General features: G+C 40.6%; 1 protein-coding gene across 6 annotated transcripts in view; it reads right to left on the bottom strand.

Annotated features, from left to right (window-relative positions):
* The window catches only part of ZNF280D (zinc finger protein 280D), a 42,706-nt gene extending 29,034 nt beyond the window's left edge, over positions 1-13,672 (bottom strand). For 5 of the 6 annotated variants that reach the window (XR_010606731.1, XM_065641602.1, XM_065641604.1 and 2 more), the window contains exons 1-5: positions 13,486-13,672; positions 9,522-9,667; positions 5,576-5,641; positions 5,098-5,468; positions 644-761 (exon numbers count right to left, since the gene is read on the bottom strand). Coding sequence is in view for 5 of the 6 variants with exons in the window: in XM_065641602.1 (XP_065497674.1) it covers positions 644-761; positions 5,098-5,468; positions 5,576-5,641; positions 9,522-9,660 (694 nt within the window). In the remaining variant the exon portion in view is untranslated. The remainder of the gene's footprint in view (positions 1-643; positions 762-5,097; positions 5,469-5,575; positions 5,642-9,521; positions 9,668-13,485) is intronic. The other variant, XM_065641605.1, reaches the window with a different exon arrangement.
* Between the last annotated feature and the right edge of the window lie 376 nt (positions 13,673-14,048).

The raw sequence follows: 14,048 nt of genomic DNA, 5'->3' as shown, positions 1-14,048 counted from the left end.
ATACACTGCACGCTTCAAACCTGCTCATCTGCTGTAACACAAAAAAGGCGTTTGTTTAAGTAGGTTAAATAACTTCAGCTGAAACACCATTTAGCTAGTTAAAATATATATACTTTTTGGTTGTCAAACTACATACTTTTTCCTCTTCCCCTCTTTTTCGGACAGGATCCTTTTGAACCCATCCACTCCAACTCCTATATATAGCAGTCAAAAATTAAGATCATAATCACAGGGAATCCACTCGGCAGACTGAGGAAGTTCTTATGGTACTGTTCATGGCCCCTCTCTTGTTAAAAGCCATTCCTGTTCATGCTAATCAAAGAGTGCTGGATATGCTGAAAAAGAGCCTTTATCGGTCAAAAGAATTACAGTGGATCTGGCAATATTTTGTTCCATCTAAACGTGCATTATAAGAAAATAACAGTTGATATTGCAGTCAGTCTAACGCGCTGAAAAGTCTGACAACACAAAACTCCAAAGTTTATTTCATTAAACATTACACAGAATTATATACCGGGGAAGAAAAAAGTAGCTATACTATGTCCTAGAAAGCCTATTTAAAGTTGTAACCCAAAGATCTGCACTAGAGTTAAATGACATTAGGCTGTTTCTTTCTCTTTTCAACTACTACAGTTATACCCACCTGTTACATTCACTGCTGGCCCAGTCTGGTACTGTGGAACTCCCACGTCCTGTCTCACACCAAAGAGTATACCAGATGTATTATCGGGTGCAGCTGGTGGAGAATCCATAATATAATCCTAATAAGATATTTTCAAGAGAGAAAAGCAATTTGAGGTTTAACACTTTTTTTTACTTGCAGGCTTCCAAGGGTTTATTTTAAAAACATATGATTGCTTAAAAGTACTCATAAGTACTCAGCTGTAAATCAAGTTAATTACAATCTCCCCAAAATAGATTCTTTTGATATTTTGCTAAGTTTGCAGCTCTTATCAGTGGTTGTTAATCAGAATAGTAAAAGTAAAATAGTAATAGTAAATGTAGGTGTTGTGTATCAGAATAGTAAAAATAACCATAAGACCTGGGAAAGTCCATTTTATGAAATATTACTAAACCTGTTTGAATTGCCAATTGTAACTGTTTTTGTGCAAAAGTCTGATGATGTTTCAAATTATACTTGAATTGTTTTTCAAAGCACTCTAATACTTTCTCCTTCAACTCCAACTCAAGCATTTGCCCATTACTCTTGCATGACAGCTAGTCGCATTTTAAAAGACCAGAAAACAGAATTCAAAAGCACAAATTGGCAGCAAGCAGAAGCTTCTCAAAGTAAGATGGTATTAAATCAATCAAATTCTACTAAGTAGTCAAGCTTTAATGAAAGTAGAAGTGTATCTATATCATGTTGACCAGGAATGGCACTCAAATTCATTATATCAAACAAGCACTTTCTTTTCTTTTTTGTAGAGTAATTTCATAAGGACTTCTGGACGATCGGGTAGTGAGGTGGACCGCAAACTAGCTGAAGGAAAGAAGCCAGAGAGTCGTGGTCAATGGGGCCGAGTCTGGTTGGAGGCCTGTATCCAGTGGAGTGCCTCAAGGGTCAGTTCTGGGACCAGTATCATTCAATGTATTCATCAATGACTTGGATGAGGGAATTGAGTGTACCATCAGCAAGTTTGCTGATGACACCAAGCTGGGAGGAATGGCTGACACGCCAGAAGGCTGTGCTGCCATCCAGCGAGATCTGGACAGGCTAGAGAGTTGGGCAGGGAAAAATTTAATGAAATATAATAAGGGAAAATGTAGAGCCTTACATCTAGGCAGGAACAACCCCAGGTTCCAGTATAGGTTGGGGAATGACCTATTAGAGAGCAGTGTAGGGGAAAGGGACCTGGGGGTCCTGGGGGACAGCAGGATGGCCATGAGCCAGCACTGTGCCTTTGCAGCCAGGAAGGCCAATGGCATCCTGGGGTGTATTAGAAGGGGGGTGGTTAGCAGGTCGAGAGAGGTTCTCCTTCCCCTCTACTCTGCCCTGGTGAGACCGCATCTGGAATATTGTGTCCAGTTCTGGGCCCCTCAGTTCCAGAAGGACAGGGAACTGCTGGAGAGAGTCCAGCGCAGGGCCACAAAGATGATGAAGGGAGTGGAGCATCTCCCTTGTGAGGAAAGGCTGAGGGAGCTGGGTCTCTTTAGCTTGGAGAAGAGGAGACTGAGGGGTGACCTCATCAATGTTTATAAATATATAAAGGGTGGGTGTCACGAGGATGGAGCCAGGCTCTTCTCGGTGACAACCAACAGTAAGACAAGAAATAATGGGTTCAAGCTGGAACACAAGAGGTTCCACTACAATTTGAGAAGAAACTTCTTCTCAGTGAGGGTGACGGAACACTGGAACAGGCTGCCCAGGGAGGTTGTGGAGTCTCCTTCTCTGGAGATATTCAAAACCCGCCTGGACACCTTCCTGTGTAACCTCATCTGGGTGTTGCTGCTCTGGCAGGCGGATTGGACTGGATGATCTTTTGAGGTCCCTTCCAATCCCTAACATTCTGTGATTCTGTGATAATATAATGAAATGCTCTTTTCAAAGCACAGCTAACCTAAGTCAGTTCACGTTTATCAGCGTCTTGTTACACTAAGTTTTGAGCATCTCCAAGTACAGGTATCCTCTTACCCTTCCATTTAAAAGGTTTGCACTTTACTTTAGTACTATGCATAACCTAAAAAATGAAATAGTCCACATTTCTTGGCTCCGACACTGAAAACTGTTAAAACTTAACACGTTCACTGATCACTCAATAGGTAAAATTTGGAGAAAAAAGAAACATGAAATTTAGTTCTCTTTACAGATACTCGAAGTTAAGGGAGTGAGATAGGAGAAATATGCTTTCCAAGATTCATCAATAATGCTCAAATCTTAATTATCCATTCATCCTAACACAAACAATCTGGAACGTGAAATATTTTCAGCAATAACAATAAGGAACGAAGAAAAACCTTATTATATAGTTAGGTTTAATTTCAGCATTAAGGTATGAACAGCAAAATATTGGCACTTGATTGTTCTACTCTGAAATAATTCAATTGGTTACACTTCATCAAGCTGTACTGTGAAACAAAAAATACTCAAAACACACGATACACAGATTTTGACATCAGTGTATCCGTGAGACGCAGGTCAAAACACTTCTTACTGTAAAGATCAAGCTCACAAAATGATTCCCATTTCACAACTGTGCTACTTCCATCCCTGTGGAAGTTACCACACTTTTAACTACCACCATGTTGACTGAACTTGATGGAAAGAAGTCTAAACAAAGCCACATACAGATACGATAATCTATTTTAGGACTCCTAAGTACCAGAAAAGATTTGAACAAAAAGGAAGGTGCTTCTCCCCATCCTGCCTTTTTGTCGTACATCTCTTAAATGAAGACCCTGCATGACCTTAATAGATAATGAAGAGCCAGAGTCAGTGAATCAAGCCTGTGAAAGGCGTATTTCAATGATAAAACTGGAATACCAAACACTGACAAAAGGTAAATTATAGACACACGTTATACAATTGAGGAAATTTGTGTTTCAACCCAGCTAATGATCAAAAGCAAGCAGTTCCCAGAGAAAAAAACCCCAAACTTTGACATCCTGAGATTAAAAAATATTGCACCAGATCTAGAACGCAAAGGCATTCTGAGGGATGTTCACCCAAACAGGAGTCATGCTACAGTGTCTAGTTGTACTTTACAGTCATCTTCATGTCACAGTACTTTAATTTCAAAGGTAAGTACCTGTCCAAATATCCCACCGATATCTGGACTTTTGATTGTATCATTTTTTAGGCCTTCTGAGATACAGTGACAGACAATTTAGCTAACTTGCTTCACCAGACATGCCCACAATTTCTCTCTGCAAGCTATCCAATTTTGAATCTTCAGCAGCTGATTGAAAGTATGGAGTTCTTTCTTAATGAATTTGCCAGAGATTCAGCTACCCAGTTGACAGGCAACGACTCCATTGCATTGTTTTTCTTAAAATACAACCCCTCATCAGCACTGATTTAGCCACAAGTCTTAAGAACACCACCTAATTCTCATGTTATAATGGCCTAATTAACTATGTTCATTCAGACCAACACCCCGTTAAGCAAATGTAGAATACATCAGGTTGCATGATTTTTATTTATACCATAAGACCGACAGCTAGGACAACTGCAGGTGTATATAATTGTGGGGATGGTGGGGATGGTGCCTACTGTCAGGGTTCATTTTAACCTGACAGTAGCTAATATTATAGGCACATTGTCTAAACAGTTGCAGCTTAAATTATTTTCAATCAAGGTATCATAGTTTACCTTATACAGATATGAAATTTTAACCTTCACTATCTCTGTCACAGATGTCTGACAGCTAAGACAATAAAACCAGCATGTAACTTGACTCCCTAAAGTTATCATTCTGAGGTTCTGTGGCAATCCAGGAAGATCTATGATACATGACCTATGTGCATAATTCACCTGGGCTTTTCAAACAAAACAAGTATGTTGCAGAATTGTTTCATCTACTGACCCTTCAACTTCTGGTTGTTGAAGTCCCCCTTGCCACACTACCGTTTCATTACAACTGACATGTGAACCAAAAAGCAAAAACATCTAAGGAACTACCAGTACGGCATTCTCTTAAGAAACAAAAATCCCAAAAGATGCACTGTAAAAATCAGGTGGGGAAAACCACAGTTACTTTAAATGCCAAATGCAAGGTGTTTAAAAATGACATTATCAATATGGAGGAGAGAAATCTGTAAAATTCAGTGAATGTGAATTTTCATCATTTCTCCACACAATGTGAACTAAGTAACCTAAACAGTGCTGATTTCTCTTATGCCTAAGATTTTCATTTAATGCAACTCCACTGTTACTAAAGCTTTCATCTTTGACTCTTGCAAATCAGTATTTTCAAATATATATTTTAATTTGCTAGTGCAATCATACGGTCCTATAATCTTTACAGTTTATATAATGCTAGTCTATAATCTAGTCTGGGTCTTCAAATTACTAGACTGAGTCAGTATGTTCCCCATTAATTTATTCAAAAGTAACTGCACCTGAGTATTTTACAGTTTAAGGGAATAAAAATTTACCTGATTGAGCATCACAGGCTGTGCTGTTACAGTAGTCACTGGCCTGGATATAGGTTGAGCCGCTACAGGAACTGTGATATTTCTTGATACTGGCTGTGCCGTCGCTGGAACAGTTACAGGTCTGCTAACAGGCTGCGATATTCCAGAACTTGACCCAGGCATCTGCTGTGTTGATAAACATCCAGCCACTGGTCTCTGCAGCGTTTGCGAAGTTCCTGAAACATTCACTGGTACAGACAATGGCTGAACCGCTACAGAGCTAGATGTAGGTCTGGATACAGAATGAAAGACTGATGAAACAGGCATGGCACTAGGGCTGGAGACAGGTGTTGTGTAATGGTGACTTTCGGTCTTGGATGTAGTAACTGCACCTGTTGCAAAGGATTCCAAAGTTATCTTTATATAATTTTGCAGTCAGATGCTTCATAAGTGTTGTGGATTTTTTGGTTTTAATTACCATATTAGGACAATAAAGTACCTCTACTGGGTGCACCATTCTGTATCCCCCTTCGTGATGAGCTGAGGTTGACTCTGTTCAATATATCTGTCAAAAGTTACATTTATCTTAATTGCAGTTAAATTAATAGCTTAATTGCTTTTCAAATTAAAAGTTGCATTCATATTCACTAATTAAGCCAATTAGGATTTGACTTATAAATTAGAATATTATTTCTTAAATAAATACCTGGCAAAACAAAGCGTCACGTGTTACAAATTAAGATACATTATTCTGCTTCTCTTAGGCTAAACTATTTCATCCAAGAATCTCAGTTTTTATTTTATTGCAGATAGATTAACACACAAATAAGAGTAGAAACAAAAAAAAGAGCATTTAATAAATACTTAGCTTTGCTGATTATAATGCATCTATTCACTTCTGTTTCTCATGCACATAATAAGTTCCCCAAATATCATAATTGCTCTACATTAAAGGAAGCATTTTCTCTAAACTAGTAACTACACAATTTTATTCTGTGTTACTGGAAAATACAGAACTTACAAACTTGTTTTCAGACTTCATGATCTCTACTTTCCAATGTGAAAGAAAAAAAAAAAAAACCAACAGACGAGCAATTAAAGGAGTTGTGTTGGAACTGCATTACAAGAGGACTGATTTTTCTTACATATCCTATGCAGTAGTCTGTGACCAGAGTTCTAGCTCACTAGAAACACATGGAATTTCTTAGATTTGATGTTTACTCCCTAACTAATGCCACCAACATTCCCTGACTTTTTATGTATTAGTCTGGGGTTTTTGATCATTCCAGAATGTTACAAAAATATCCATCATATCAAAGTATTTTTCTAACACCAGACTCTCAATTCAGCTAACGTTGCTGTCAAGTTTCTTGCTCTGACATGTGAAAATATGCATATGAAATTAGATTGATCGCCCAATACCTAATGAACAAGGTTTAAAGTACCTTCTTGAACTAGGGTCAAATTACATCAGGATCTCAAACAATAGATCTTGGCATATCTACACATGGTGTTTAACAACCTTAAGGCTGTTTCCACCAGCAATGGCTCATTAGTTTACACTACTCAGGTTGATAAATAAATCTAGTATCAGTAGAGCTCAGAAGATCACAGCTTTCAACCTGTCACCTGCATTTAGATCATGCTAATAAAAAAGCAGCTGCAACCAACAGATCCAAACAGGTCTGCATTTTTTAAGATATGACAAAACTTCATCCTGTAATAGCAATACTATTTTTACTCCAACACAACACTAACTACAAGTAAGGATTAACTTAATTCAGAATTGAGCTGAACACATACTTTTGTGTGGTTTTTAATAAATCTATACCTCACACTGGAATTCCAGAGTGAAATGAAACTAAAGCCTTCATCTACCTACAGAAAAAAAAAACCAACAACCTATCCTAAAAGTTATGTCTCACAAAGCATGTTCAGCTTCAGACACTCCAATGCACACACACAATACACACTCTAAAATATGAAGGTGGAATTTACTGGTTTTTAAAATAACATTTAAGAAGTCAGTTATTTGAAATAATAAACTAGATTTACATGACTCAACTGATTCATCATAGACTTTATATGCCCTTTCCCCTGCCCCATCAAAGTGTTGTCTTATTCAGGTAAAACACCACTGAAGTATAAGAAAGCTAACATGCAGAACAACATTTTAAAGTAGCAACAAATTACAGGTTTGTATCATTATGAAAAAGGAAGCAAGAAAAATTAGCAGTAACTGTAGGAAAAATGAGCAGTTGCAGGAAATGGTAAAGGGAACAAAGTGTAAAATACTTTTCACGCCAGTCAAACTAATCCTCCAGTACATCAGAAGAGGCGCTTTATTGTACGTGACACTGTGCCAGCAGATCGAAGTTGGTTTTCTTAACTATTTTCCATCATGTTTTCCACACCAGCCTGTATAAAAACTGGTAATTGCATTGTTAGGAAAAGGTTAAAAAACCTGCTATGTATTGCAGAAAATATACCTTTCAGAAAAATTGAGAACTACACACAAGTCTCCATTTGTCATCTAATTTTTCATCTGATCAGACAGGAATCTTCTCAGGTAAAAAACTGAACAATGGTGGTAAGGAAAGTTGAGTCCACTGTGTCTTGCCTATCAGCAATAACAAACTGAAGCCTGACTACTGCCAGGTAGTACTACTTACAAGCCAGAGAAGAACTGAGGTCATTCTTCCATAGCTGTTTTTGATAGTGAAGTAGAAGATTACAAAGAGAAAAGTTGAGAAAAAGGAAGGAAAAGACATAAAGTAAAAAGTTATACCATAAGTGATTTTACTTGTGTCAGGACTGAGTATGGACAGCACTAGAATAAGATGCATACATTGTTAAGTCTCCATCTTTCACCAAATTTCTCGAAGTTGCTGAATCGTATCAAAATTATAGTTTTCACCTGAACTATTTCTATCCTCTATGACGACAAAAAGTCTTGAGACTAGAACAACTGCAGTTAAATTGGGCATATTTGTTGTTCCAACATATGCCTAGTGCCTTAATAGTTGTTTTATGTCATAATCTATTGTCAATGACCAAAAGCAACCCAGAAGTCTCTGGACCTTTCAGAAAACAGTAAGGGTATTTTTCAGTCCTTCTAGAAGTTTGTAACTGCAAGAAACTTCTTAAGAGTAATTTCAAACTATTCTTCAAATTTTCAAGAGGATCTAGAATACTCTTTAACTATTTGAAAAGCTGACCCTTAAGAACTATTTTCAGGTGAGAGAACTTTAAGAGCAGCTTCAGTAATTCTTAAAGATTTAAACCATAATTTTTCACTTTTTTAAGCTAGTGTAAGAAGCATTAGATTTACTGTCCCAGTGAGTAACAAAGTAAAATAGAGTTCAGATGCAAGATGAAAGTATTGTGAATGAAAATGACTGAACAGCTAATAGTAGCTCCAAAGTCCATGCAGCAGTATGACAGAGAACCCAGCGCAACAGTTTGTCTTGAGATCCTTCACTGCAAACTATACACCTTCAGAAAACCAAGGAAAGTCAGAAGACTATGGAAATCTTGGATATAAGCATAACAGAGATGAGGCAGAGACTGAAAGCACTAAACCTCACCAGGCAAAATCTTGTATATTCGGTAGCTAGAGAAACCTTAGGTCAAACCTCTTAACAACTGACTACAAGATGCTGCACAAATAAATCAAAAAGTTTCATTGCAAAAATTAATTTAAGTAAAAAAAATAATGTTCTCCTTTACTTACCTGTCAAAGCCCAAGCACAGGACAAACATGGAATCTTTACACATCTGCTGTCATCACAACCACCTAACCTCACTCCCTGCACTGCCTGCATTAGGAAAAAACTACAGAACTTGATGAAAAAAACTCTTTATTTTACAGGGGATTAATGAATTAATTAAGAAAAATATCTTACTTAACAGAGGCTTCTACTATTTTCACATTATTCACTTTTCTTGATTGTGCATTTATAGATACTCAGTTACCTTGGTTTTGTCAGAATAATGTCCACCCATTCAGACTGTCCACCAACATAGGAAATGTGGGGTGGAGAAAAAAAGAGAGACTGTAACATGAAGACTTAAATTCATGCATATTCTTTTAGTAGGGAGACAACTTCCAAGTATCTAACTAAATATAAACTATATTAAGAGCAATTCCATGCGTAGTTTCAGCACCACATATATTGGATTTTTAACCATACTGTTAATGCTAAAACCTTCAAAGGTCCTTGTTTTGACTTCAGAGATTTAAGGTAGACAGAGCTGTGCATAGCCTAGGTTTTAGGACATAATTCCTTAAGAATTCAAATTTTCAGCATGACAGTGAACTACGGAACAGCTTTGAGATGTAGAATTTCTTACATCTTACTGTTAAAAATTCTATATTTTCGAAGTAAATTTAAAGTTTTACACGTTGAAATATCTGTTTCAAATTACAGAAAATGTTATCTTACATGTACTAGCTGGCTTTGAGCTTGAGATTTCCCCAACAAAGATTGGCTCATCATCATCATCATCCTCCTCCACTTCTTTCACTCTCTTTTGCCATGGTTCTAGCTCCTCTTCTTCACATTCCATAAATAATTCTGCCATCTTGAGACTAGACAGTAAAAAACAAAAACCATTACCAATACTTCTCATTCTGGTGCTGATGCAACACTTACCTGACAAAGCAAACTACTTAAGGAAGCCTGACTTGTAACTATTATGCACTTGTAGTTCTCTTGATAGTTTAACTCCTAATAGCCACAGCATCGGACCAGCACTAATGTATATGATTATGTCCTTAAAGACTAACAAAGCTTACACACAAGGTGACAAAATCAAGATTAGATTCATAATCATAAGTTGATATTTCTTGAACTAAACAACTTATCTTGCAAGATGAAGAGGGTGTTTATTCAACACATTTCTCCGTACAATTTCCCACGATCTCCTCTTTTCCAAAAATATTTCAAGAGCAACATATATATTAAACATTGGGTCAAGTTTCATTTTCGAAAGTATAATTATGCAAAACTAAAAATACCCCTCATTATCACAGAAATACACATACACAGCAGAAAACTAATATCTAATAAGAGAAGACAATTTCAGGAGTAATGAGCTGCTAGATTTGGTGACAGACCGTAGAAATACTTAGTCTGTCGTAGCCTGTCACAGGGGAGCAGACAGAATCACACCCCTACTTGCACTGAAGTGCATGAGAATGGGGCTGCTGGTGTTACATGTGAAGTCTTGGGGATAATACAAAGTTGCGAAGCCAGACTTCGTTCCTTCCTCCTTCCATCATCCTAGCATGCTGAAGTTAAACATGGTGCTAGGAAAGAAAAGAATAAGACACTAAACTAGATTCTTGTCACAGGAAAAGAGGAAGAGTATGAAACCAGTTTCCACTTGACAAAGGGCATATACTGAGCCTTGGAAAAAGAATAAACTCTGACTCTCCTCTGTAAAAGGACATTGTTTAGAACACCTTTACTAACACAGAGGCAAAGTTCGTTAGACTTAAAGGCAAAATGAAAGACTATTTTCAGAGACTTTTCTCATGGAACCGACAACATAAATATGAGGGGTTTTTTTAAACTAAAAAAAAAAGAAAAACCAAACCCCAGTTTATTTGACCTCAGGGGAAAAAGTAATCAATTATAAAATGTGCTCAGAGAATGCAAACGAGAGCACATGTAATTTATATTAATAACACAAAATAGACACAAGCAATCTATACGTTAGCAGAATTCTAACAAGATGTATGTGGTAATCGCAGCTACACTATAATGCAGCTTTTTAAAAAATATACAGTTAAAAGTAATTTAATAACAGAGGCAGGAACTTTTAGAAAAAAGTTACAGCAACTGGTGGCACATCTTATGGACATTTCATTTTATGAATCAGAATGTATGTACTAAGGTATTCTCAAAAGGTGACTCAAAATGTATGGCAGCTTTTAAAAGGCAAGTATAAAGACTATTTCAGATGTTTTTATCTAATTTTTTAATCTCAGTGCTACGATTTGAAGCCATGCTTTCACTGACTCTTTTTTCTGGCAACAAAGCCAGCCTAATGAGTTCCCACCCTGGTCCTGCACTGCTCCCTCAGTTGTGCTAGTACCACTTTTCTTGGAACTATGATGTGAACCAGTTCACATTAAAAATAACCTGCTCCACTAACACTTTCACCGGCACAACCGAGAGGTCAAAAAAATCTGTGGCCTACACAATCAAAGCTGCAGTAGAAGGGAATGGATTTGATTACAGGAGGTGTGCAGGAACTGCTCAAATAGTCTCCACTGCCAAAGGAAACATCTACATCCATTTTTAGAGTACAACTAGCTTCCAAGTTTTCAGCTTGTTTAACTACACTAATGTAGAAAATGCATTCCAGGAATCCTGCTAGTGGTTGCTCTCAAATCCAAAACAAACAGCGAATCCTTACCCCACTCTCCCCAGATATTTTCCAGTGGAGGCACAGACGACAGTATAAGAAAGGTACACCTATCGACAATAGACTTTATTTTCCTAATTTTTTCATATGTATAAACATACATATACATTCACACACATCTCCTTAAAGGTAGTCAATGCAGCTGAGAAGTCCAAAACTCCAATGAAATGCTATATGTATATAACCAAAGAAAGCATTTAAACCATTGTCGTAAGCTAAAAATTCTCAAAAAAGTGAACAAGTTCATTGAAACATTTAAAAAATATCAGAGTATATCAAGATATTGCTTTAAAAGGCAACTGCCCAGCAAAAAATAAGGCTAGTCATGAAAGTTTGTTGGGCAGGCAGAGATAATCAACAACCTGCAAATACACCAGTCCATGGAACTCTATTATAGTTACTAGACAAGCAATGGACTAAAATCTTGATACAAGACAGAACAAAAAAAAATGAATGCATTGCACAAAAGAGCAATAAGCTTCTGACAAAACATGTTTTAAAGGAACTAGTTTCGGCATCTTTATCATGGCAATTACGTCTAAAGATACCTAACTTCATTAAAAGCCAGTTGTATTTATAGCCTTTTTTTTTTTTTTACTGTTAGGATTTAAAAGCATTCACACAGAAACAACAAAAGAGATACAAACATTAGTAAATGTAACAAGAGTGTAACAGCTGTAGTGAAAACAGCAGGAAGTGATGTGTAGGAGCGCAACTTAAGGATACACAGAAATCAATACCATGGAAAATCATGGGAAATGCAGCCACAATAAGCTTTAGAGTTACTGAAAAACCTTGTAGTACTTCAGATGCAACTCACCTTTTCCACTCTTAAGGTCAAGTGAGCTTTCCATTATGCAATACTTCTTTGCATCAGTTTAAAATAACTGAAACCAAATCACTAGTATGAACATGGTAGTGAGCTTAAAGAGTGAGGACACCTATGTTAACCAGGAAGTTCTCGGACTAGCCTTGTTTGTCATCTTTCCATAATAGTACTAGAAGTTCATTATTCAAACAGATTTTTTTCCTCCAGTTTAACAGCTGCACTTCAAATGATCAGGGAATTTACATTATTTACAACACAGATCATATGGCGAGCACCCACATCGTATTTTTCAGATGACTTCTCATACAAGACATAACCTTTCATCATGTTAGTTGCAGAAGAGCACACGACCCACAGCTTCATCAAGACTGTGAGCAATTGTATTTTTATTGACTGTTGCATTGGTTTCAGCAGCAAAGAAACGATGATCAAGCTGAAACGGAAAGTTTTAAAAAGCCAAAGTATAAACCAACTTTCCCTCAAAACCAAACCAAACAGCCAACGCTACCCTCTCCGCCACGAGACGGAATAAGCTCCGCCTAGGGAAGGGCAATATTGCCTTTGCAATCCAGTCACAAGTTCACACCCCCGCGCTGCGGCGGGTGCGAGGCCGCGGGAAGGAGCCAAGTGCCCGAGGGCAGCCGAGCAGCCGCCGCTCCGCCCGCAGCGCCTCTGGCGCCGCCGTCTGTGGCGCAGCCTGACCGCCCTGCGTCCCGCCTCCCCGGGGCCGGGTCACCGCAAGGACTCGACGGCGGCTGCAGGCTCGGGTTTGGACGAGACCCGCACACCACGGCCCGGCGGGAGGGGAGGAGGCCCGGCACCCGGCGCTCATGGCCGGAGGCCCTGGCCGCGGCCGGGCCCTGGCCGGCGAAGGCAGCGCGGAGCGAGTCCTGCCCGAGGCAGCCCGGCGGACAGGCCCCTGGTTCCCAGCTGGGCCCGCCGGGCGGCCCGAACAAGCCCTCGCGGCGCGGGGTCCCCTCTCCACACACGCGAGGGGGTTGCAAGGCCGCGCTCGGACCTAAGATGGCGTCGGTCTCACAGGCGACAATCCCCCCGCGGCCCGCCCGCCGCCGAGCTGCGGCTCCCTCCGCCCGAGGAGGCAGCAGGCCGCCCCAGCGCGGAGGGGAAGGAGCGGCCTGGCTTACCGTGCTGCGCGTCCGGAGAGGCCGCGGCAGGCCGCCCCGCTGCCTGGCTGGCGGGGGGGATGGGAAGCGGCCGCGCTGGCGGAACCGCCTCACATCGCCGGGCCCCGGCGCCCCACCTCAGCGCGGCCGGGGTGGGGGGGGGCGGAGGGCGGGCGAGGGAGGCGGGGGTGGCCGCCCGGCGCGCTGCCTGACGGGTAGCGCGGGTCAGCCCCAGAGCGGCGCCTGCTTTCCGGCAGCCGCGGGGCGGGGCCGCGCCGGGGCCGCGGGGGGCGGTGCCACGCGCCATGTGCCGGGCCTCACACCCCGCGGCGGGCGGCCCGGCGCGCGCCGTCCGCCTCGCGCTCCCTCAGCCGTCGTCCGCGGCCGCCAGCGGCCCGGCCCGGCCTCCGCCGCCGGGGCAGGGCTGGCCGGGCCGGCCGCCCCGCGGGACGGGAGAGCGCCCGCGAGCAACGTTCACCTCCGCGGTGCCCCGTAAGTAGGTCCCGCTTGCTGAGCGAGCGAACCCAGAGGCGGCGGGCTCGGCCCTCCGTAGGCCGGGACAGGCGGCCAGGCCTTTCCCTTGC

The sequence above is a fragment of the Caloenas nicobarica genome, chromosome 10 (assembly GCF_036013445.1).
Source record: "Caloenas nicobarica isolate bCalNic1 chromosome 10, bCalNic1.hap1, whole genome shotgun sequence".
Taxonomy (NCBI): Eukaryota; Metazoa; Chordata; class Aves; order Columbiformes; family Columbidae; genus Caloenas; species Caloenas nicobarica.
Note: the sequence above shows the minus strand (reverse complement) of the source record. Positions and strands in the feature narration are given on the sequence as shown.